Genomic DNA, 27,757 nt, shown 5'->3' on the forward strand with positions numbered 1-27,757 from the left:
TCATCGTCGTTTCCCGCTGTCACGGAAACGTTATCGTCGTCTCCCGCGGTCACGGTAACGTTATCGTCGTCCCCAGTGGTCACCGAAAGGTCATCGTCATCTCCCGTGGTCACGAAAAGGTCATCATCGCCTCCCGCGGTTTTGGAAACGTCATCCTCGTCTCCCGCGGTTTTGGAAACGTCATCGTCATCGTCCACTATCGCGGCAAAAACGTGAACATTTTCCGAGGCCGTGAGGACAATCATCATAATTGGCTTTCGTGGTTACGTAAACGCAAGACGACGATCGCGGCAAAATCATGATAATTCCCGACTTTGAAATCAAATTTAAGACTAAATCCCGACTTTTCAAGACCATTTTGAAATTCAATACTAATTCCCGATTTTCCCGACTACTAGACACCCTGCATTCTGCACACCCAATACTACAAAATAAAATCATAAAACGTGTTCTTGCAATTCTTTTAAGGTCATATATCCTATATTTCTCTGTCTATAACTTTTTTATAATTTTATCAATTTAGTTTTTCCCTAGCTGCTTAATTTAAGTTGAAGATAATTTTATAAAATTAAATTGTAGGCAGTTTACTTTATTATCCTTAAATACCCCCGCCGCAGCAAACCTGCCGACTAAGCGAATTTCCATTTGTCTGAATTGATTTTCAGTTAAATATATTTTAATAACATTAGGTTTAACGAGTACCTAGGTTTGCTGCTACAAGGAAACTAATAAAGTGTGTTTTTGAGTAAAATATTGATAGCTTAGTACAAAATAAATAAATTTGCCAAGTTTGATCAAAATATATCCATAAACAAGCAAACTACAACATTTGACAATATTCTCCATAAAAATAACATGGGAATTTTAAATTCACAATTTTTTTAATTTTCTCCGTTACTAATAATCGAACAAAAACACTTTTATATACTAAATTATTTGTTTTTTTAAGCTCTTTAAAAAGGTCTAAAGAGAAATCGGGAAATTTTGTGTTTTGAGGGTCATAAGTGAGAAAAACTAATTTTTACCCCATAAAACCCCCAGTAAAGCCCCGTTCCCATGGTCCGGTCGTGCTGGTTCGCGAACTCATTCAAGTTTATCCCGCTTTACACCTTTAAACCAAGTTTCATCAAAATCGGACAAAAATTACTCAAGTTATCGCGTTCACGGACGTATATATATATAAGTCTATATTATATATATATACATACGGTATATAAATACCCCCGCCGCAGCAAACCTGCCGACTAAGCGAATTTCCATTTGTCTGAATTGATTTTCAGTTAAATATATTTTAATAACATTAGGTTTAACGAGTACCTAGGTTTGCTGCTACAAGGAAACTAATTAAGTGTGTTTTTGAGTAAAATATTGATAGCTTAGTACAAAATAAATAAATTTGCCAAGTTTGATCAAAATGTATCCATAAACAAGCAAACTACAACATTTGACAATATTCTCCATAAGAATAACATGGGAATTTTAAATTTAGAATTTTTTAAATTTTCTCCGTTACTAATAATCGAACAAAAATACTTTTATATACTAAATTATTTGTTTTTTTAAGCTCTTTAAAAAGGTCTAAAGAGAAATCGGGAAATTTTGTGTTTTGAGGGTCAAAAGTGAGAAAAACCAATTTTTACCCCATAAAACCCCCCGTAAAGCCCCGTTCCCATGGTCCGATCGTGCTGGTTCGCGAATTCATTCAAGTTTATCCCGCTTTACACCTTTAAACCAAATTTCATCAAAATCGGACAAAAATTACTCAAGTTATCGCGTTCACGGACGTATATATATACAAGTCTATATATATATATATATACATATATAAAAATTTGAACGAACGGTGTTTTTGGCCTCTGGGGACATCAAAATGAAAAAGTAAATCGGTCCCGGGTCTAGGTTTTACCGTGCCACCTACGGTAATAGCTACTTCCCTATAGGGAAATTCGCTAAAATTTGAACGAATGGCGTTTTTGGCCTCTGGGGACATCAAAATGAAAAAGTAAATCGGTCCCGGGTCTAGGTCTTACCGTGCCACCAACGGTAATAGCTACTTCCCTATAGGGAAATTCGCTAAAAAAAGTAAAAGTGTAACCGATTTTGTTTTTTGAATCAATGGTTTGAGTGTGTAGGCCCTAATTTAGGTAATCTTAAATGCCTTGAACTATGGAACTGGTAAAGTGTCACCTATGAGTATTGATAGAAGAAGACATTGTATCCCTGTGTTAAAGTTGATAAGCCAGTTTTTTTTAGCTGATTGTAAATTACTGACTTAGGCTATGTTCAATACTGCAATACTGCCAATTTTAAATAATTCCAACTGATAGGACGACTTACAGTTAGCCAACATATTTTATGTCAAATCAACTTTCACCCTCAGTGACAAAAACTATGGAATAAAATACAACTAACTTTGGAGGTAGCGCTTTCTGTGAGTGGCTAATTCAATGGATGTAGTTTTTTAATAGATAAAAGGCTAGACACAGCTGGTCCAAATATAAATGGTATAACTATTTCAGTATTCAAAAGTGAAGTTAAAATGTACTGTTTGAACCTAACGTATTCCATTAAAATATTAAAGTAGGTACATCAAAGGGAAACTAGATACAATTTATTGTACCTACTAATATACAATGTTTATATAGAATATACATACAATGTATCAAATTTCTCTTTACTGTAAAATATGTATAAATAGTTAATGCTTAAATTGTTTGGGCATTTACTTTTTTCTATAGTTTAGGAGCAATGGTAAAACATTGTGGTTTTAAGGTAGATGTGTAACCATTTCATACCGTAAACTTAATGAACCAAATGTTTCGAAACCGCGCCCTCCCCCATTGCAAACACAAAGCATGAGTGGAACTGCAATTTAAGCATGTTACACTGATACAACCATGTACGAAGGACGAGTACTCTGGTTAGGCCCTACCGCAAATCTATACCCAAGTTAGGCCTATAGTTTCTAAATTAGCCTAAAAGCGTTCTAAAAATAATGTCAACTTAATGTGGGGCCTTATAAAAATCATTTTCATGTTGGTTGTATTCACCTTGTGTTTGCTTGAAACTCGTCTGACTTGCATAACTAATGGCTTAAATAAAAGCCGGTATTTCACTAAAGGTTCTTAAACCATAATATAGGCCCTATATAGGTTATATAATTATAACTGGTGAAATAGGCTACACCTTAAATTGAAGTAAGAATATTCTAAATAATCAAATTTATGTTTTTTTGCTCAAGTTATACAGGTGATGCCGATGCTTGATGTGAAATCTGTGCGTGCATACTTTAAATTTAAGACCAAAATTATGAAAATCGGTCGGGTAGAAGAGCTAAGCCGACTCGGAAAAGAAAAACCAATATTTTTTATTTAGGTACCATATACGACCATGATTTGGACCACGTGACCAGTTGTTTTTTAGCTCCCATGAGTGTTAAACAAAGCCCCCGCAACAAAACTTTAGGGACATATAAGTGCGCACGGGACATGGATAACTTAAACATGGACGAGTTCAGTAAAGTTAGCAAAGTCTACACTAATTTACACAGACTAAATTCATAGCATGACAAAAAAATTACAAGTAGGCCTAGCTTTGAGTCACAAGGAGTGTTGATTGGATAAATACATTTGAAGCTTAACTGTTACATCTTATGATAATTAATTTATTATTAGAAGACTTACCGTTGGGGCCGTATTTTTCTTGATTTCTTTTAACTTGGTCTGGCGTTAATCCCCGTTCAGGATCAACACTGAAATAATTTAAAACTTCATCTACTGTCTTTGCGTGGGCGTCTTCCATGGCGACGTGTGTACCTGACCTCACCGGCACATGAACTGGTTAATCTGAAACAAAATTACTTTTCATTAGCGTTACAATAAACACCAAGTGATGAATTTCTCACAGTTTATCACAAAGCTAAATAAGTTAAGTTCAGGTTAAAATAATTATAAATTGTGCATGGTGTGTTCTTTATGAATATACTGTATTTTATTAACTTAAAAATTTATCTTTGAGGCCTTACTTACAGGCCTAATTTACATATGTAAGTTAAGTTACCCGAAGTTAAACCCTAATCGTTTAAATTTTTTTAGTGTATGGTAATTCATGACTGCTTGTCTCTGTCGCCATTTACTGTTTAACTAAGTGTAAACAAACATGAAGGATTGATGGGATTGCCTAGGGGAAGAAGAAACCTAAGACGACAAACATTAATTAGTTTTAAACAAAATACAGACAACATCTTAACCTTACTTAAATAAACATAACCTAAACACCGTCACCTTTCAGTGATTTGTTTTCATAATTGCTGATTTAAGTTGTTTTGTATATGCCTATGATAATGCAATGAGCTCATTTCTGTTGGCTAACTTATAGGCCTAATGCTCATTGTAAAAGTTGTTGCATGTCATTTTTCAAGAATAGCCAACTTAATTCACATTAACCCTCCGAGTGTCCATAGTTTAGGCCTTAATGTCCACCTATTTTTGGCCCCTTTGCAAGGTTTTATTAAAACGGATCTGAGAAGCTTAAAACAATGTTAATTCTAATGTTCTATATACCGTACCATTTTGTTTGGAAAATCATGGGCTTCAATATTATATATAAAACATAAGGAACATTTTTTCAAAAAAAAATTTTTAGGTAAAAAAAAAATATAATTTCAAAAAATTTTCAAAAAAAAAATAAGTTCGCGCTCAATGAAATTGTATAAATTATAGGCCTATAAATATTTGAAAATAGCCACTTTGTTCTAAATTTAATGAGGATTACAAATATATAATCATATAGCGAGGTAAGTTATCAAATAAATAAGTTATGAGCGAAAAACGGATTTCAGTACATAGCGTTTAGCTAAGAATGCATAGCCTAACCATAGCTAGGAATCTGGCTGATAATTTACATCAATATCACTACCTACTTCTTCAGGATCATCAACCAGCACTTCAAAACCACTTAAATCTTCTTATAATGCACCACGTATATCACTACTTTTGATTTTTAACACTAAAACAATGATAAACGTAATAAAACACATCAGTCATCGGTCCGGGGGAACCTAGCTGTTTACAAATACACGCACGTCAGCTGTCTGCTACAATATTTTCGGAACTAAAATGAATAGCGCTTAGAGACAGACCTCTGGAGAAAGCTTAGAATATTACGGAAAGAACGATACCTAACTCGATCCAGTTCAATCCGATTCAGTCAGTCATAGAGCCTTCGCCGTAAACGATGTTTGTGCGTCATAAAAGTGACGCGTGACCCTACACAAAGTGTGTTGTGCGTCATTTTTATGACGTGTGACACTCGGAGGGTTAATACTTATTTAATAATTAAGCTAGCCCAAGTTAAGTTACGATATCCTAAGCTAACTTACTTAGGTTAGGTACTTATTATTTCTTGTGAATCGAACTGGTTCTTCGACCGTTGGGAGGTTAAACAAATAAATAACTTAGGCTAGCCTAGAACAAAATTTAGCTAAGTTAACAGTGGGAGGGTTTCTAATTCAATGATTGCAAACTTAGCCTAATGAATGTAATTCGTTACCGGTAACTTGATAATAAAAACTTGACTAGCCTACATAAGTTACCTTACGATAGGCCAGTCCTATCACCAGATAACTTATAACTTAATGGATGGTTAGGTTAGGCCCTAATATAAGTAGGCCTAATTGGCGTAAAAATATCTTCATATGGAATATCATGTATTTTTAGGATACCTAAATAGGCTTGAGTTACTCCATGAGCAGTGCACAGTAAAAAGGTTAGGCCTAGCCTACTAAGTTAAATTTTAGGCCTAACATGCCAGATAACCTGTGTAGGCTACTTAATTAACTCACCGAGATCCTTTAAGCACACTTTGATCTTCAAATCGTAGCCTAGTTTGTTATAATTATCAGTTTCTTTAGGAATGGTTTCGGCAGTCAAATAGTTGTTTAGGCCTAGCCAAGTTTATGAACAGAGTTGGTCGCACGCAATATAACCTATCTTCAAACGTTAGGACGTGATCTTAAAAATCAGTGCAAGCTTTTAGTAAATAGTTTTGAATTGTCATAACAATGCAATAAACTCAAAGGTAACTAACTTGTTTAAAGATATTACAAATAACATTTTTATGTACCTATCGTTCAACACCTGAGAGAATGATGTGCACGAAAACTGTAACACGGCTCACTTGATTATGTTATACACTGCATTGTTAATTGTTAGAGAACCATAAAATGTTCAGCTTTTAAAATGTTGCTAGAGAAGTTTCAATACTTTAACATTAAATAAATACCGGATGAAATAACCCAAATATATAACTTAAAATACGAAACAAAATTACGGCAGCAAGACGACGAACTAGAATCTACGACTGCAAACTACACGGTACACGGAATGACGGAATACGGAATGATGGTGCCACAGCCTCACTAATACTGAAAAAAATGTTCACTCGCACTCATGGAAGCCATTGCATGTGGAATTATCCGATTGGTTGTTCAGTGGTTTTATTTATGACGTGTTCCGCATAGTAACGCGCGAAAGTTTAAATCGTGAAACTTCGTGACTCGCTGCGTCGACCTTTTTTATGTTAACAACAGAATTTACTTATCTAGAATAATCTTTTCTTATTAATGGAACTATCATTTCTCTTTAAAGCAAAATTATGAAACTACAGTAACCAGTTGAGCGTATTTGAGTAACCAGCAACAGCTAGGTAGCCTACCTTGTAAAATTGATTTTTAAGCAAGTGACCACCTCAGTCCAGTGTTGAATCACGATGCATAAACCATTACCCAACGTAAAAATTCTTTAGCATTGAGTGATCATTACATAACAGCTAGTGTAGTTATGTAGGTTTGTTAAGTTTGTTTTACCTTTTTCGTTTACCTAACATTTAGTTGCATTATTACATTTCATAATAATCCACTGCCACTTTTCTGTGGATTTATTTCCCCTATATTTCAAGAAAAAACCTTACATTGTAACCAAATATTTAGACATTAAAACATAAAACATATTCTTGCTTCAATAGTCCCTATGTAGGATAACAAGTAAAGTGGTACTTGAATGAAATTGTATTTTTATTTCAAAAACCCCATAAGTTAAGTATCAAAATGAAACCATCCCTAAGAATTCCTCAAGCGTTTTAACTAAACTTGCTACAGAACAGGATAAATGCCACAGAAATACTTACGAAGAGCGACACTCCCTCGTGCACAGTGCAATATGGGAATTGGCAACACGTTTTTTATGTAAATAGTCCCAAAATACAAGCGAGGGACAGGAGTGGGGGATAAAACTAGCGACAATCGCAGTAAGGCCCGGGCAACCCTCGGTGACGGTTTTAGCGACGCAAAGAACCCTCAATTATTTTGGCAGAGAACCACGCGGCAATGAAGGGGAAGGGGCGATGAGCCCCAGCTTGTCTATAAAGAGACAAGAATACCTGGACAAGCGTCAACGTTTAATCTGGTACTCTAGGCGGCATGGCCATGGCAGCTCACTATATCGAATAACTTCCAGTCGAACGGATGATATTTACTTACATAACAGTGTTTAGTGCCCAATCATAATTTATTAGTTTTCAATAAGAATACACTCATGAGTTGTTCCTAAATTTGCAGCAATCGAAAAAGGCACTGTTTAAGTGATATTAAAGTCATTTTGTATTTTCAAAGAATTTGTTAAATAAATGTTTGTTTGGCATGCTTGTTGAACTGTAATACCTTCGACCACTCATAAATGTTTGAAGGATCCAGAACTTTCCAACAAAATTATTTCTAGAAGATGACCTGCAAATGTATCTGTTTTATGACTGTCATAACTTCGAGCCTCGTCCCACGCAATTTTGGCCGACATTCAGCGACTGTTTACATTAGACCGAGGTTGATCCGAGCAGACTACAGCCAATAGCCAGGGATTCAACAACACAACAACACCGCTCTCATAAGATTGGTCTTACAGACTTAATTTATTTTGTAATGACAATTTCGTGTTATACAATAATTAAGTAACATTCGACTAAGCCAGTATTATATTTCAGTAATATATTGTGATATTTTTGTAATCACAATTTTCTTTACAATCTGTTCAGTTTTTTGAACATTTAGCAAATACAATAACAACTGTTAATATAACGTTAGTTAGTCTCTGTCCATCGACAGATCTAACTTAAAAATATTTCAATGAAAAAATAAATAAGTAAATAAACAAGAGAAAAATAAATTATTCAAACAAAACGTGAGCTGAGGTCTAAAACATGTATGAAAATAATTATGATATTAAGGATGGAATTCTAAATTTCTCTCTGTCCCTACCATAAATCTTACTAATATTATAAAAATGTGAAAGTTTGTGTGTTTTTGTTTATTTGTTTGTTTGTTTGAAGTTCAATCACGCATAAACTACTGGACGGATTGGGCTGAAATTTGGCATGATGATAGCTTACATTCCCTATTAACATATAGGTATATTATTATCTCAAAAATCCTTTCGGGCTCCGCCCCAGTAGCTCTGCAGTTCCCCATGTTAACCTTATGAGTATTCATATTTAAAGGGAATTAAAGCATTTAGTCAGCTGTTTCAACTAAAAAAGTTGGTTCTATGAAGTACCTACAAAAGCATTGAAAGGTTATAAGATTTACCTACAGGGTGCAGCACTATAATTATTTTTGCATTGATGTACAGCTAATTTGAACTAAGCAGCAACAACCATCGATCTCTAGAGATCGATGGCAACAACAGACTGTGATACGCAATGAGAACTGTCAAAGTAGGATTGTTTACAGTTATTTTTTTATGTCATGAATAATTCGTGATTTTTGCGAATATTTAATAATTTATTGAGCGGAGTGAGCGAAGCGAGCGAAGCTCTTATACGTCGACTCTTATGCATTTCGTAATACGCAAACTCCTCCTAGACGGCTGAATCAATAGTTTTCAAATTTTGCATGGTGATAAAGACCATATCGGTGAGTGCCAACATCTATATGGCGTTAAAAATAACTCTCAGGAATACGCCCCTCTGGGTCTCAAAGTTTCAATGTAATCCTTATGGAATCAATATTTGACACATAAACAACGACATATGATCAGCTGTTGACTTTTGAATGCAGTAGATAAAGAAATAGCTGAAAGCATTATTCCACATATATTAGAACAGAAACGGTATGGATCATAAATTTAATCAAATGACGACACTAGCTTGAGGTTCGTGACGTATGAAGTGGTGAAGAAAGAAGTAAAGGCGAGCAGTCTAGAGTGTGGAAACTGTTTATGACTATTAGATTAAGGTATCTGCATTCCTAAAATTCTATGGGAAGGGAGGAAAACAGGTCCACGACGTAGGAAGTGGTGAAGGAAGTAGTAAAGGCGAGCAGTCTGGAGTGTGTAAACTGTTTATGGCGATTAGATTATGGTATCTGCATTCCTAAAAGTCTATGGGAAGGGAGGAAAACAGGTCCGCGACGTAGGAAGTGGTGAAGGAAGTAGTAAAGGTGAGCAGTCTGGAGTGTGGAAACTGTTTATGACGATTAGATTAAGGTATCTGCATTCCTAAAATTCTATGGGAAGGGAGGAAAACAGGTCCGCGACGTAGGAATTGGTGAAGGAAGTAGTAAAGGCGAGCAGTCTGGAGTGTGGAAACTGTTTATGACGATTAGATCAAGGTATCTGCATTCCTAAAATTCTATGGGAAGGGAGGAAAACAGGTCCGCGACGTAGGAAGTGGTGAAGGAAGTAGTAAAGGCGAGCATTCTGGAGTGTGGACACTGTTTATGACGATTAGATTAAGGTATATGCATTCCTAAAATTCTATGGGAAGGGAGGAAAACAGGTCCGCGACGTAGAAAGTGGCAAAGGAAGTAGTAAAGGCAAGCAGTCCGGACTGTGGGAACTGTTTGTAACAATTAGATTAAGGTATCCGCAATCCTAAAATGCTTGGGAAGAAAAGAAAACAGGTCCGCGACGTAGGAAGTGGTGAAAAAAGTAGTCAAGGCAAGCTGTCCGGAGTTTGGGAACTGTTTATGACGATTAGATTAAGGTATCTGCAATCCTTAAATGCTACGGAAAGGGAGGGAAACAGGTCCGCGATGTAGGAAGTGGTGAAGGAAGTAGTAAGGTGAGCAATGTGGAGTATGGTAACTGGAAACCGTTTGTAGCAGTTTTATTGTATCTGCAATGCTGTAATACTATGAGAAGGAATAGAAGCATGCCCACGACATAGGAAATGGTGAAAGAAGTAGTAAAGTCTAGCAGTACGGAGTGTGGGAATGTTTGTGGCAATTAGAGTAACGTATCTAAAATACTAAAATGCTATGGAAAGTGATGAATACAGGTCCACGACGTAGGAAGTGGCTTAGGAAGTAGTAAAATATGAGCATCAGCATAGTGTGAGATCCGTCTGTGGCAGTTAGATTAATGTATCTTCAATACTAAAATGCTACGAGAAAGGAAGGAAACAGGTCTACGACGTAGTAAATGGTGAAGAAAGTAGCAAGGCTAGCAGTGCCGAGTGTGGGAACTGTCTTTGGCAAATACATTAATGTATCTGCAATCCTAAAATGCTATGGGAAGAGAGGGAAACAGGTCCACGACGTAGGGTGTGGTGAAGGAAGTAGTAAAGGTGAGCAGTGTTGAGTTTGGGAATGGATTAATGTATCTGCGATGCTAAAATGCTACGGGAAGAGACTGTAGACTGTATGTTAAAATGATTACGAAGCAGGAATCGATACATATTGAATTTTCGATACATGCAATTGTTTACAATCGAAATTTACAACTGAGTTGACAACAGCTGATTTTTACTCCATAGAGGCTAAAAACCATTTTTACTCCCTAAATATTAAAAATGCTACTTTAGACCCGCAACGCATGCATTCAAAACTACTGTTTTTACTTTAGTATGACAAAAACAATATAATATGAACCCTTGATGACTCCGCTCAATTTTGTGGATGCCTCTGCAAACGCCACCTAGTTTTTCTTTATTGTTTAGGTGAAGTGGTAGAACATTAATGGTTGGTAGATGTGTAATACTATAGTATACCGTCAATTTAAAGAAGCATATTTTTACAAACTGTGTCCTCCCTTATTGCAAACGCAAAGCTTGAGTACAACTGCAATAAGCATTTTATACTTATATTCCAACCCCGTACGAAGGACGGGTACTCTGCTAGTAAAGATATATATATATATATATATATATTAATTTAGGTGTTCACGTAACAGAGCTGCTGATATATTAAATCCATATATAAATCCCAAAGTACCCCTGAATTTTTGAGAAAACTACAAGTCACAACCCACATAAACCATATAGTTAAAATGTTCGTCATGACGAGAAACCTTTCGCAAACCAATCCATTATTTCATCAATTGCCCTTTAAGGTCTTAATTCCTTTCTAAAGGGAACTCTCCATATACCTAATGTTAAAAATACTGTGTGTAAAAATAATGTGATATTTTGCGAATTGTTAATAATTTATATTTCTTTATTGTTTAGGTGAAGTGGTAGAACATTATGGCTATGGTAGATGTGTAACACTATAGAATACTGTAAATTAAAAAAGCAAGTTTTATCAAACTGTGTCCTCCCTTATTGCAAACGCAAAGCTTGAGTATAAGTGCATTTTAAACTTAGCCTATATGCCAACCCCGTACGAAGGAGCTCATCTTGAAAATTAAGAAGTTAAACGGGGCAAAGCCCGCGGGTACAGCTAGTCACTGTATAAATCAATATGTAACTATATAAAATCCTTGAAACTATATGTATACTAGAGGACACATGTTGCTCCACAGTGTTAACATAAAAGTAATGTACAAAACAATCAAATTTAAAATTTTTGATGAGTAAGCTATTGATTTTTAATCATAGAAAAGCTTAATAAAAATAATTTTTATGTTGGTTGTTCGCCTTGCGTTTGCTTGAAACTCGTTCGATTTGAATAACTAATAGCATAAATGAAAGCCGGTATTTCAATGAAGGTTCTTAGACCAAAATACTGTATATTAGATTATATATTTGGATATTTGGACATATTTGGATTATATATAACTGGTGAAATACATCTTAAATTAAAGTAATAATTCAAAAATGAATCAAATTATGTTTTATGGTCGAGTGATGCAGTAGGTAAATATATGCCGATACTTGATGTGAAATCTTTGCGTGCATGCCTTCAATTTGAGACATCAATAATGAAAATCGGTCGGGTAGAAGGGCTAAGAACTCGGAAAAGAAAAAAACTAATTTAACTCTCACAAGAAATGCAAGGGGAGCAAATTTAGTTTACGTATAAGCCGAGTGGGATTGTGGATAAACATATAATGCCGATGCTTGAAGGCAAATCTGAGCGTGTATACCTTCAATTTGAGACCTCAACCATGAAAATCGTTCGGGTAGCAGAGCCAAACGAACTCGGAAAATAAAAGGCAAATTGTTTAAATATATAAGATGCCAATTCGTTCCATCCCCATGATGAAGTCGTCAGGTTTGGAATAAAAATGGACGTACAGTAGTTTGTTTGAGCCACCAACACCATCCTAATGCTAAAGTAAATTACAAGTTTCTCTTGAATATTCATAGGCCAAACTGTTTAACCAAGTCAAGTGATAGGATGACTTATTTTAATCTTGAGTGTAACTCAGTTACATAAGCATAAGCTAAGGATGAGATTGGTTTACACTCATTTAGATTCAACCACGTGGTTTTTTTTATATAAATAATCAACTACAGCTAAGTCAGTCAATATAAATGGGATGTCTACTTTAGTCTCCAAAGGTCAATAATAAAATACAATTTACATGATTGTATTGTTACATGTTTAAAATTCAGACGAAATTTAATATTCGAAATCATACCGGATAAAAGCAGAATCGCTTTATGAATACTTACCAAGTCATTGAATTTCCTTTGCATTTAAAACACAGAAAATGTTTAACTGTTCAAGAAAAGCAAAACTTCAGTTATGTTCCTGGCAGATCTGATATCACCCGACGTCTGCAGCCTCAATTACTCGCGTTAGTCCATAAATGAGTATAATATTCGTAATCATTAAATAGGACAACACGTTGAATTTATTTTCCTATTCTTCTAAATATATAATACCCCCACCGCAGCAAACCTGCAGACTAAGCGAATTTCCATTTGCCTGATTGGATTTACACTAAAATGTCTCCTTAAAAATATCACATTTGTTCCCTTTAAATAGCATTAGTTTAACGACTACTTAGGTTTGCTGCAACAGGGAGGGTAAAAAGTTCGTTTTTTTGTAAAATGTTAATAGTTTAGTATGAAATGAATGCATTTTCCAAATTTGGGCAAAATATGTTAATAAACAAGCAAACTACAACAGTTTACTTATTCTCCATAAGAATAACATGGGAATTTTAAATTAACAATTTTTTGGAATTTTCTCCGTAACCATTAGACGCATTATAACGCTTCAATATACTAAATTATTTGTTTTTTTAAGCTCTACAAAATAGTTTGGAAAGAAATTGCAAAATTTTATGTTTTTTGGGTAAAAAATTGGAAAAACCCATTTTTACCCCATAAAAGCCCCCATAAACCCCCGTTCCCATGGTCCGATCATGCTGGTTCGCGAACTCGTTCGAATAAACGTAGGTTTACACGTTTGTACCAAATTTCATCAAAATCGGATCATTTTTGCTCGAGTTATCGCGCTAACGGACACACATATATATATATATATAAATATATATATATATATATATGAATTTGAACGGATAGTGTTTTTGGTCTCTAGGGACCTCAAAACGAAAAAAAAAATCGGTCCCTGGTCCAGGTCTTACCATGAGTACTACGGTAATAGCTTATTCCCTATATGGGAAATTCGCTAAAAGACAAAGCCCTCACTGACTCACTGACTGACTCATTCACTCACTCACTCATCGCTAATTCTCCCACTTCCCATTTACCTAGGAGGCTGAAATTCGGTTCACCGTTTCATTGGGCATTAAATAGGAAAACTAAGTAGTTTTTATTCTGATCGGTCTTTCGGGCTCCACCCCAGTGGCTCTGGAGTTTCCCATGTTAACCTTATGATTTTTCATATTTAAAAGGAATGAATGAATCTTAACGGCTGTTTCAATTAAACAAGTTGGTTCTGTTCTATGATGTTCTATAGCAAGTTACAAGGATTACCAACAGGATGCAGCACTATTTTTTTTTTTAATTTATGACAACAGCTAATTTGCAACCAAAAGGTGAGTGAGCGTAGCGAACGAACTTCAACCTGGAGGCGAGTTAGCGTAGCGAACGAGCTAACCTGAAGGCAAGTGAGCGCAGCGAACGAGCTCCAACCTACAGGTGAGTGAGCGTAGCGAACGAACTTCAACTAGGAGGTGATTAAGCCATGCGAATACTTATGAAGTTAAACGGGGCAAAGCCCGCGAGTACAGCTAGTCTCTTATATACTTTTCTACTTTCCTGCTCCTGTGTACATTAGGGTACATGGATCAACTATTTGTAGCATTTTTCTTAAATGTATGTTCTTACTAGATATATCGGACTTTATGATAAAACATTCCAATACTTGTTTGTATTATCTATATATTTAATACGCTAGGCATATTTTTGTCATAATTGTTTTGGAGTGTTGGTGCTACCGATCACCATGTCCAAGGTGTCGTTAGAAAGGTCTTAGCATGTAGTTTTGCCATCAAAGAAAAAAACTTTGGAATTCCATCAAGGATCTGCCCCCGTGGCCTTCAAAGTCCCCATGTTATTCTTAGGGAGAAAATGTTTGTTTACATTTGAACAGATGAATATTTTGAAATTGACACTAATTTGAAGCAGCTGGTGTTATACAAAAATTTTGCACAAAATCAAAACATAACCAAAAAAACCTTCGACATAATAGAGACTATGACATTGAGACGCCCAATAGGAGGAGGCCAACAAACTTTAACTGGTTGACGCGAACGAAATACAAATAATACTATTATTGTCGTTGATAACCGAATACAGCAAACACCCTTCCGTGTTGGGTTTAAGTGTGCTCTCCAAAAGCCGCCTGAAGTTTTCACATTCAATTTAGGACTGTTGATTAATCGCTGCATAAGCTGTTGATTTTGGAAGACAAGGAGGCGGGTAGGAGTACATTGGAAACAGAAGAGAGGAGATATTAGATGAGTGGCAAATGCGTTGGGAACAGAGTGTTTTATGTTAACGTTTTAAAGGTAAACGTTCGGATATATACCTAACATCAGAAAGAGACTGGAACAAGATTGGGAGATGGGCCATTATGAAACGCAGTTTGTCACAGGACATTGAAAATTTCAAGGCGATTTTGTGAAGATTTCACATGGTGGAAGAGGAAGTATGTAGATGTGGAGAAATAAAAACCGCGAGTCACGTATTTATAAATTTGTCACTTCAGGAAACAAGTTGGAGAGAACTGGAATAAGTCTTGGATAAGAGAGGTCTAGAGAGGAGAAAATAAAACATGATGAGAGACAAGGAAACAATTGAGACGTGCAGAAAATTAGCTAGGGAAATAGGAAAACCCAGGGATACATACAGTCGCTAAAAAAACACAATAAAAACTAAGAAAGAAAAGGAATGAAAACTTGCCCATAAAGGGGAGAGGAAATGTCGTGATGTTAGGCTTTTGGACACATAATGTGTCTGGAAACCTAATGCGGCTATGAGTAAGGCCATTTATAGAAAACACTATTTACAATAAATGTTGATTATATCGATCTGTTATGTACATCTTGAGTATTTCCATAATCTTTTAGTCGAATGTTTTAAAGTCATAAGAAATTATGACTGCTATTCGTTTTAAAATAACGCCTTTAATACCTAGCAATTGCTCGAATTCGAGCAACAGGTACACTAGTTATTATTATTATAATACATTGATAGAGTTTGAGAAAGATATTATTTTCCTCTACGAACTTCCCTACTTGCGATGTATTCGAAATTAGCATGTAATAAGAAGATCACTAACAGTTTTTTAATAACGACACAGCTAATTCAACACAAGTTAGATTCAAGCCGGGTTTTCCTAGGCGCGGAATCGGCGAGCGAAGAGAGGAACGCGTAGAGCGGACTCCACTTGTCTTAGGCAATTTAATATTACTGTTTTCCTAGAAGCGGAGCGGAATGCCATGTAATTTCAATTCCGCTCTCCGCGTTCCTCTCTCCGCTCTCCGCTTCCGCGCCTAGGAAAACCCAGCTTAGACATAGCAACACATCTAACTAAAGTAAAATATCTTCGGCGATAATGAACTAAACCTAAACAACTAGGTTGGCCTAAAATGATCATAATATGAAGAACATAATTAATGCAGTTGTATATTGGGACAGTGATTCGTTGGTATACAAGTGTGGGACCTTGGCTGCATTAGAATAAGAATAAGAATACTATTACCAACGACATAGTAAAAAGAATAAAATAAGAATAAAATAATGTGTTTTCATCAGGTAAACATGTCTTCTTACTACAATGAATCGCTTACTAAAGCTGCTTATTTGCATTAGCAGAATTGAAAACAAGTCGGAAGTTGTTTTGAGAGGTTATCTTTACATAATAAATATTTCGTTTTCTAGCTTAGTTTGTTAATTAATGATGCAATATGACGAAAAATCTAGTTCTCCACCGCGGCTTCGCCTCGATCGTAAAACTTGATCTCGGGTCAAAAAGATCCACTCTAGGCCCTAGTCATGAAATACTATTATCCACTGGCATTAAATTTTGTTTTTGGTATACCATTTTTTATTATTGAGCAAACAACAAATTACTATTTATAATAACAGTTGTTAAAGCGCAGCAACGCGCGCCAGGTAACTGCCAGTAATACTGTAATTGCCAAGTGCTTAAATAGTTTAAAATACAACCGTGAGACCGAGAAAACTATATAGCGATAATAACAGTAAGGATAATTCAATTATCCGAAAGTCAAAATGAAATGAAGGACTTAATCTTAATGTAAACAGTGACAATTTAAACCTATAGCATATACATATACATTGTAGTTTACTTTTTTGCTACGAAGACCAATATAATACCAGTAAGGCCAATTCAATTATCTGAATGTCAAAGTGAAATGAAGGACTTAATCTTAATGTAAACAGTGACAATTTAAACCTATAACATATACATATACATTGTAGTTTACTTTTTTGCTACGAAGACCAATATAATACCAGTAGGGCCAATTCAATTATCTGAATGTCAAAGTGAAATGAAGGACTTAATCTTAATGTAAACAGTGACAATTTAAACCTATAACATATACATATACATTGTAGTTTACTTTTTTGCTACGAAGACCAATATATTTATATACAGGGTGTTTTTTTAAAACTTGCATCTTTATTTATGTAAAAACCGCAATAGATAGAAATATGCAGTTTGCGGGAATCATCTATTGACGTAGGGGGCCCAATTGTTTTGAATTCAACGTTACATTCACATTCCCCCCCTTTCCCCCCCTGCCCCCCACTTATTTTTTTTAAATAGCAAGGTACCGATTGTGACACATCAAATGAAAGAGCATAAAAAAAGAAAATGTTTGATGAAAAAAATTAAAAATCGGTTCATAAATTTGAGAGATATTTCCCCCTCCCCTTCCCCGGAACTTGATTTTTTTTTAATAGCAAAGTACCCCTTGTGACATATCAAATGAAAGAGCATGAAAAAAAAATTTTGGTGAAATTTATTTTTCATTTGATATGTCACAAGGGCGGGTAACTTGCTATTAAAAAAACAAGTTATGGGTAGGGGAAAAGGGGGGGGGATTATCTCACAAATTCATGAGCCGATTTTAAATTTTTTTCCACCAAAAACTTTCTTTTTTCATGCTCTTTCATTTGATATGTCACAAGGAGTACTTTGCTATTAAAATATAATATTGGATGGTATCTTCTTCTATACTTATAGAAGTCAAATAACATTCACTGACTCACTGGTCATTGTATCTCATAAACTCAGGAATTGGCATGGATATTCTAATTAGGCTCTAGGTGTGCAATAAGAAGCGTTTTCAAGAAATTCCATCAGGGCTCTGCCCCAGTGGCCTCTAAAGTTCCGATGTTTTTCTTATAGAGAAATATCTTTTTTTACATATGAAAAGACGAATATTTTGAATTTTATACTATTAGCTAAGGGAACAGGGTTGTATTTATGTTTGATTGAATTGAAAATATTTGCATTTTTTGTGGCTTGAAAATAATTGGTGTTTAGTTTTTAACTGCATAACACTTGATTAATTTTAAAATGAAAATGTACTCTATTTTTTGATGTTTTTAAGATTTGTTTCTCAGCAACTAAATAACGTAAGTATATTAATTATTTAATGTGTTCAGAATATCAATATCAAAGGAACGATTATTTGCAATCAAGTTTCGCCTAATATTTTAAGGGATGACATCTGCCTTCTTCTATCACTATACGACTTTATGATAATGTACATATATAATGTACATATACATGCATATACTGGATGCTCAAAGAGAGAAGATCAGAAGTGCTTGATAAGTTCAATGGCGTCCATCTCTAGGCTAAAAAATGGCACAATCATGCAATTTCAGATGAGTATGTTGCTTCACAATCCCAGTTCATGTTTTAGCTGATTATGTAAAAACTACTAGCTTTTTATGGTATTTTTTAGAAATGCATACTATGAAGCCACATATTGAGAAAAGACACTTTTATGTGAGTACGTTTTGCTTGGTTAAAACATCATAGACAATGTAGACCTGCAACTGTTTAGCCACTTTGAGGATTATAAGAACCACAATAAAACATCGTGCAAGGTTTTTATATCACTTAATGTTACTTTAAGATCAGACATAAAACTTCCCAATATGGGAGATTTGACAGTACTATTGGATAACAAGGTTCAAGCATGTAAACCAGTAAAACTATGTAAAAGCAGATACAGCGGAGATAGTTATCTTATACTGTCCAAAATATTATGTAGGTGGTTTCAGAGTGAGCATTCCGAAGCTCCTGGTAGGACAGTTAATGTTGTAAATGAAGAAGTTCTCTCTTAGTTTAATTAACTTAGGTGGTCACATATGTTCAACCGTTTGTTTACCTTAAATTTTCACGAGCGAAGTCACGACGGGGTAAGCTAGTAGTATTATATATAGGTAACAAACTTATTGAATCTAAAGGATACCTTATTGTAAACATGGTTTTTATCAAATAGGCTTAAATAAAATGATACCCCCGCCGGCCCCGCCGCAGCAAACCTGCAGACTTAGCGAATTTCAATTTGTCTGATTGGATTTAAACTAAAATGTCTCCTTAAAAATATCACATTTATTCCCTATTTAAACAGAATTAGTTTAATGAGTAGCCTATTTAGGTTTGCTGCAACAGGGAGGGTAAAAAAGTTTTTTTTTTCATGTAAAATGTTACAAGGTACTGTGGTTTAGTAAGAAATTAATGTATTTTTCAAATTTGATCAAAATATGTTCATAAACAAGCAAACTACAACAGTTGACTTATTCTCCATAAAAATAACATGGGAATTTTAAAATTACAATTTTTTGAATTTTCTCCGTAACAAATAGGCGCATAATAACGCTTCAATATACTAAATTATTTGTTTTTTTTTTAGCTCTACAAAATGGTTTAAAAAGAAATTGTGAAATTTTGTGTTTTTAGGGTCAAAAATGGGAAAACCCTATTTTTACCCCATAAAACCCCCCATAAACTCCCGTTCCCATGGTCCGATCATGCTGGTTCGCGAACTAATACAAGTTTATCCCGCCTTACACCTTCAAACCAAATTTTATCAAAATCGGACAAAAATTACTCAAGTTATCGTGCGGATGGACACACACATATATATATATATATATATCTATCTATACTATTATAAAGAAGAGGTGGTGTCTGTGTGTGTGTTTGTATGAGCTAATCTCAAAAACTACTGGTCGGATCGGGCTGAAATTTGGCATGATGATAGCTTACATTCCCGATTAACATATAGGCATATTTTTATCCCAAAAATCCTTCGGGGCTCCGCCCCAGTGGCTCTGGAGTTTCCCATGTTAACCTTATGAGAAATGGAATTAATGAATCTTAACAGCTGTTTCAATTAAACAAGTTGGTTCTGTTCTATGATGTTCAATAGCATTAAAAGTTACAAGGATTACCAACAGGGTGCAGCACTAGCACTATTATTTCTTTTACATTTATGACAACAGCAAAAGGTGAGTGAGCGTAGCGAACGAACTTCAACCTGGAGGCGAGTGAGCGTAGCGAACGAGCTAACCTGAAGGCAAGTGAGCGTAGCGAACGAGCTAACCTGAAGGAAAGTGAGCGCAGCGAACGAGCTCCAACCTAAAGGTGAGTGAGCGTAGCGAACGAACTTCAAAAAGAACCGAAATTTCTTAAACCATGTCCTCACTCATAACTGCTATAAGCATTTGATACTTATATGCCAACCCCGTACGAAGGACGGGTACTCTGCTAGTATATATATAAATTTGAACAAATGGTGTTTTTGGCCTCTGGGGACATCAAAATGAAAAAGTAAATCGGTCCCGGGCTTAGGTCTTACCATGAGACCTACGGTAATAGCTACTTCCCTAATAGAAATTTAAAATTTTGTATTTTCACTGAAGTCGCTCTCTTGTGAAAATACCTAGAAGAAGTGCCTAGTCTGGCTAATGTTGCATTCTTTACTGGAACTCGAAACTGTAGGTAAACACTAATGGACTACGTATTGGAAATGCCGTGATTACTATTTCAGCTTCGAAGACTACTTTCAAATTGAAACAATAGTTCTGAAACCCATATTTCAAGATCTGAGGTCTATAAAACAAATAGGATTAAATGAAAATTAGGCTGTTACATAAAAGGGAAACGCTATTTTTTTAACAAATGTTCTCATACTTAACACCATAAACTGTAGTAATTAAAAATTTATTTAAAATCTGCATAGTTTCCTTACATGAGAATGTTTTTTCCAAAAAGATTGAACATTAAATTATGAGAGGTCCATGCAGATAAGTACATAAAATACCGACGAGTAAATATAGGCCTAAACGCCGAAAAAGAAGCTATGCATCGGGCATTTACAATATGTGATCAAATCACTAATCAGTGATTTACAAATAAAACAGGCAGTAAAATTGTATATGTAGTGTTACATATGTACTACTAATTTATTGCTTATCTTTTTCTTGTTTGATACAAATCAATACTTAATGAGTCGTTGAGGAATTTTTGGGAATCATAAATCAGAATAAGATGGGCAAGGTGGCATGTCGTGAACCCCAACAATAAACAACAGTCAACTAGGAGAATGTTGGTCTTATCTCTCTCGCCTGGCATGGCAACTACACACTAACTATTCTAGACTAGAAGATCTCTCAGTCAATTAACAAGATTTTAGAACAGTTTTAATCAATTACCTAAAAGTAGTCCCCTAATACGTGGAGTACCTACAACATTACAGTGTAGCTTAAGCCACAGACAAGTAAATATTTAATTATTTACTTTATGTAAAGATCAAAGTATTGTTTTTTTTTAAGGTTCAAAGCATAATCACAGTAGACTTTAACCATAGATAAAGTAATATAAAATATTATGTTACTTATTAGGCCTATATTATATTAATTCGTATATGCTTTGACTGCCTGCCTACAGGCTACATCCTTATAAATAATACGTGAAGGCGATTTCTACAAAACACTACTCCTCCGTTAATAATGAACGGATTCTTACAAACTACGTGTCAAAATAAAGTATTTTTTGTGTAGACGCCCCCTTTCACCAATTCATGTAATAAAAGTCCTCGGGCTTTGCCCCACAGGCCATCAAAGTTGGAGTTTCTCCCATAAGATTAACATGGGGGAATCTAAATATTTAATTGGAAACTTTGTCCCCACTAATTTAAGAGAACGGCTGGGCGTAGAAACTTGGTAGAGGTGTCAAAAGAAAGGTCTTGGTCTGTAGATGAGTTACCAAAAGAAAAACTAAGCAAAATCCCTTAGGACTTCGCCCCAGAAGCCTTTAAAGATCCCTCCACAGAGTTGTTTACATTTTGGCCATGTGAATAATACTTTTTAATGAAACAGCTGTTCATTTTTAAATTGTATTTCAAACATCACACATTTATTGGGAGTTACTGAATTCTACCAAATAAGTATTTGCAATGTTATTTTCCGATTTTAAAATTGATTTTCTTCTTTATCATGTCATGTTTTGCAATATAACATTCCATTATGAAATCCATTATGAAAGGAAAATCCTTTTATCACAGCAATTCTTAAATTATTTCTTATTGAACTATCTTATATCTATTGTACGGGTTGGTGTCTACCTTTTTCACCACTGTTGCCTACATTTTATCATATTATTCTACACATATCAAATATTTATGTAGAAATATCTGCTATTATCGTGTCTAATAAGATCCAAACATAGAAACCTTGCCTAAAATGGTATCCATCTTGACAAATTATTTGCTCCTGCCTAGGGCCTGTATTACAAACTTTGGTGCACTGGGTTGGTAACATTATTGAAAATAACACGACATTTTGGCTGTAAACTATGATACAAAGAGAAAATACTATTTAACAACTACTGTCATGACAGAAAGGTCATATTCCTTTTAAACTAGATCGCATAATCCTTTATAAGATACGTTGCTTAACAATATGTAAACGTCAATGTCGTCAATATATACGTATTAGCCAATTTACATTATTTTTTTTTTTGGAAATGTCCCATTGCTATGTCATTTGCATTATTTGTTGCCAATGAAGCCACAAGACCATATGAACTAGGAGGCCCCTAACAGTTCAAGAATAAAAGCCAACTTCACTTCAAGTATATTCCACTACACCTAACATGCGGTAGAGAGATTATATTGACAACTTTATGTTATTGATAAGGCTGAGACAACTAACTGACATCCCCCATGTCAAGGAATTCTAGCTTTAACAGTAACCCCACAATCAATTTCTGAAAACTATGCTAGAGGGTTCATTCATTGGCTCAGAAGTACGATATGAACTGCCCTTACGTGACGAAGGAAAAATCAAACTTACACTGTAACGGATATACCTCCCTTTGAAGTTAGAATATGTCTTCCCAAAAAATATTTTCTTTTGAAATAAAATCATATTACACTGATGAAATCACGGAAGTGTTTAGCTACAAAAGATCCACCAATGCGATTTTAATACGATTTAAAGGTTCTTCCAAAGGAAGAGATACCAGATAACATACTAATAATAACTCCGATGACGTACGGTATGGGGAATATTTTATTCATTGAATTATCAACCAATTTTGGCAACTAACGCAATTAATATCATTATAGTCATTTACACCATCATTTACATCATTTACACTTATAACTCTTTAAACAATGCTAAATGCTCAAAATATGTATATTTCACCCAATTTATCTCAGTTAGATGAATTAACGTAAGTCTTGAAAGTAACCGTCGATTTCGACGGGTTTCGCCTAGTATATATATATACCTACTAACTGTACTGCGCCATGTTTATCGTTGTCACTGTGTAACTAATTAAAAAATATCGGTATCATTGAAGTGTTAGTTAATGGTTTTGATGAATCTAAATTAACAGTTTTAATCAACTTAAGTTAACTATCAATTCAATTAAAATTGTAATAACGTATAAATTAAAACTAACAATTGTCAATGTCAATTTGTATATTAATAATTCTGCTTCAGACGATAACAGACTTGCTATGGTTAAGGATATTTAGCATAAAACAATGTATACAACACATTTACATATTTAAATTCTGCTTCGTTTGTATTATTTTTTAACATTTGTTAAGCTTGAATACAGCCAGACCTGTTACGTACAGGATATAGCTACGTAGCCTTTTATTAACCATTTAAAAATTTTGAAGACATGTCCTGAACAAATATTTTCCAATAGTTTCGGTTCGTGAATAGGGATAGAAATGGATTTAGCTAATAACAAACACTAGTATATGGCTTTCCTGTTTCACCTTATCATAACGATTTGGAAAGAAATATAGATCGAAGAAATCATTGTGGATAGTACCTACGAAGTCAGTAATAGGTTTATTTTTTTAATTTACTTACAACTTTACGGCTCCAAGTTATGAAGATTAAATCGTTAAGGTACTATTTATCTTGAGCGATAGTTTTAAGCCCTTGAGTTTACATTTTTAAGAGAAGCATGCCTATATATTACATTTGGAAGCCTTTTACCACAGCGCCAAACTGTAAACAATCTTTATAACAATGAACAAACAAAAATTAAATTATCTGAGAAACAATAACAACCAAAATAACACCTTGTACTGGTGTTCACTGGCAAAGAGCCTTATGGGATTCGAAAGTGAACTTCGGGCTATGTGTAAGTTCTCATGTACCGTTTGTAGAAGAGGTTTATCAATAAGAATTTTCGAAAAATATTGTATAATGGTTCTGTCTTGATTTGATTGGAAACAAAAAGAAAGACTTAATATTTCTCCATTGTTCGTACTGTGTTTTAACATTTCTTTTAAATAGATACTAAATTTATAATGTACGGATGGATTCCAGATTTTTTATAAATCATATATAGGCATCTTGTGTAAACGGTAAAAAAGGTTATCTGTATGTTAATTTAGAGTAAAGTTTGTTTCAACCGATTCATGGAAGCGTTATTGGCTCTCGATTTAAGATCTTAGTATGATTACGGTCAAGTGCAATCATTATGTTTCCTATCTTCTTAATAAAATTACAAATTTCATCTTTGATATAGGCCTATCACTAGTATTCATAATGGTGGGATATCCATTCATTCACGGACCGTTAATAAACTTTAAACTTATTCAAAGATTTATCATCCGTGGTATAAACATAACTTATAAATTTACAGTAACTTGTTTTTCGATAGTACATGTTTCGGCTTTCGATCTTAATCCCACTGTTTTCAACAATAGTGAACCAATACACGTGAGGTTTGCGACACATCACGCCATTAACCTCTCCTGTAAACGTTATAACAACTTTCCCTTATAATATGTTTAAGTCATATTTATTTTGTAAAATATGATTCATGCAAATCTAAAATGATTAAGTTTTTTTTCACAATGATGGCAAAACGGTTGAAATTGACCATTCTATGAATCCTAAAATAAAATATGATTATTTGGTTTAACACGTTTGAATAGCAGCAACCAGCATTATTTACATTATTATTACAATACCATTAACCAGAGTGTCACTTGCTTGGGTATTTGTTTTATGTTGCAAGTTTCAGATTAGGCCTAAGTAAGTTGTGCTCATACAGTATATGGATTTGCGAGATAATTTGTATGCAATCAGTTATGTATACAATGCACTAAAGGTACCTAACAGTAGTTACCATAACTTTACATAATAAGTAAACGTGTATCAGATACAAAATAGATCGAATACTCAGTACGTTGTATACATAGTATTATCAATAAGGGTTTCCGAGGCTTTAGTAACCGTATACAACCATAGCTTCATGGTGGTATAACGATAGCTCATCAAAAGATTTCACCACGTTGTATTTTCATTTATTACCTATATGCCTATGTCTCTATTATTCAAGTCTAACTATATTTTTAGTTAAAGTTTTTTTATAAAACTATAATATCGAAAGTCTATGTCCACAGTCGACGTTGACTACGAAACGACAGTAAAATTCCTCATATTTTTTCTATACTTGTTTTGAGGTAGTATAAGATTAATAATCGTAAAAGTGCAATACCTTTCGTTATACAATGGAGGTATAAACTTACAGCGAACAGATGATATGAGGAGGTTAGCTCCTGTAAGTGTGTTGGTCCGGGGGCTACTGGCCACTAGTCACTACACTAGTTACCGTGCCGCTTCTTCTATTATTGTACCGAGGTTTAACTATTTTTATTACACCGTCACGAGAGAGGAGGTACGCCGAGTTCAAAATCTATTGACGTTGAAAATGGCTTCATTTTTAACTACAGCTGATAAACTTGGTCGGAATCTGTATCAAAGAAACTTGTTGGCAATGTCATAAATTGTTCAAAGAGACAAACCGTTGACGTCTTTCGCTTAGGACCAACAGACATATTGGAGGTTTTCCAAACCGCCCCATAGTCGTAAATAATGCCCGAATATATTGAGTGAGATGCATTATTGCAATACCTTGTTCATTTAAAATTATTTATAACATTAAAAGATTATAATCAATTCGTATAAAAGGAAAATGTCCTATGGCAGATTAGAAATTTGATCTTTTTATGACGATTACTAGAATTATGGGTTGTTTTAAGAAATAAGTATACTGATTTTTTTATATTATTATGTGTATCGTGTTAATTTAGCATTACGCTTAGCACGACTTCGAGAATCAGAGCTATGTATTGCAAATTTTTAGTCTGATGACATCGACATTTTTTGTAATATTTAGCAATGATAAATACTCGTTTGAAGTTCGTTAGCCTTTGAAGCATGCCTCCGAGTACCTGCTACACATCGGTAAATGCAGCGAGAGAGAGGTCATGTCAGAAATCAGCCGATCGCGTCCACAGGACAGTTTGTTACGTTCCAACGTTTATTTTATTCTCCACTGTGCAAACTCCGCTTTGATTGAGGTAGATAAGCCAGCTTTTCACTTGAATTGAATGTGCTCATATATTAAGGCTTTACATTTATCTTTATATTCAAAAGTAGATTATAAAATAACATTAGGCCTTTTTGTAATGCCGTGATGGTTTGTAGCACTGAATTTAAATTATAAATTTGTTGGGTGATAGTAAAACTGACAATGATTTTTGTCTTGTAAGATAAATTTATTTTTGTTCGTTTTGTAACTAAAAACATTATGCAGCATTTAGTAGAGACGTTGTGTTATTTAGTTAAAAAAGTTTAGACCACTTAGAATGTAATTTTACAATTTATAATCATCAAATTATTATCTACAAAAGAAATATTTTATTAATTGTTATTTTAAATAAGTAAAAAACTAAAATATGAATTCTGAAAGTAATAATCCGTTTATATTTTTGTACATAAATATAATTTGTTAAACTAACGACTTATGCTGGTTACGTATGAATGCACTTCTTACCTGAGGTCTAGGTAAATCCTCCCTCGTGTATTGTCTTATCACCCACTAGTTTATCACAGAGAGAATTATCACTTATCACAACGCCACGAACACGCCACAGATGAGCGGGCCGTCCGCCCAAGGGGGTAGGGGCTTAAATAGCCACCGGCAGCGCACCTGGTGACCAACCCGACAACTAAGAAGCGAATTATTTTCGCCGCTACAACCGCGCTTCACATAGGCCCAAAATCCCGGAACATTACTATCTTACCAATTAATCGACCAAGATTACTAAATACGGAACTGAAATACTCTTTGCAGCCCGGGAAACCGTTTGTGCGAAAACGTAACAGAGTTTAGCTGAGATTCTGGGATTCACAAGAAGGTCGAAGAAATTTGCACGTTAAAATACAGCGATTTGATCGGACATACTTGACAATTGACAAAACGTGATTGGTGTAAATCATCAACAAAACCTTTCTGTAATCTAACTTCTTAATTTTATAACCATAGTTGTAATTCTTAATTTCTTTAAATGAACATAGAGAACTAAATTATATTCTATCTACTACAGACACTGGCGGTTCCAAATGTCAAAGGTTTGGGCTACAGGAGCTAAAGCCCCTCCTGGATCCCGGGGAAAACAAATTTAAAAATACATTTCGATATATAAACTTAAGTCACATTGTAACTTAACATTGCACGTTATCCCCACCACGA

The 27,757-nt window shown here is 34.7% G+C and overlaps 1 protein-coding gene across 5 annotated transcripts in view; it reads right to left on the reverse strand.

The window, feature by feature from the left end:
* LOC129002906 (calcium-transporting ATPase sarcoplasmic/endoplasmic reticulum type) overlaps nucleotides 1–27,193 on the reverse strand; it is a 111,150-nt gene extending 83,957 nt beyond the window's left edge. For 2 of the 5 annotated variants that reach the window (XM_054431382.1, XM_054431062.1), the window contains exons 1-2: nucleotides 27,059–27,193; nucleotides 3,684–3,845 (exon numbers count right to left, since the gene is read on the reverse strand). In XM_054431382.1, the coding sequence (XP_054287357.1) occupies nucleotides 3,684–3,801 (118 nt within the window). In that variant the 5' untranslated portion in view covers nucleotides 3,802–3,845; nucleotides 27,059–27,193. Of the gene's footprint in view, nucleotides 1–3,683; nucleotides 3,846–5,842; nucleotides 5,867–7,185; nucleotides 7,290–25,748; nucleotides 25,859–27,058 lie in introns of those variants that run through there. The other 3 variants (XM_054431143.1, XM_054431229.1, XM_054431305.1) reach the window with 3 other exon arrangements.
* Nucleotides 27,194–27,757: the final 564 nt, after the last annotated feature.

This window comes from Macrosteles quadrilineatus, unplaced genomic scaffold, assembly GCF_028750875.1.
Source record: "Macrosteles quadrilineatus isolate MER2022 unplaced genomic scaffold, UCM_ALF_1.0 Scaffold_1__1_contigs__length_201487025, whole genome shotgun sequence".
NCBI classification, from domain to species: domain Eukaryota; kingdom Metazoa; phylum Arthropoda; class Insecta; order Hemiptera; family Cicadellidae; genus Macrosteles; species Macrosteles quadrilineatus.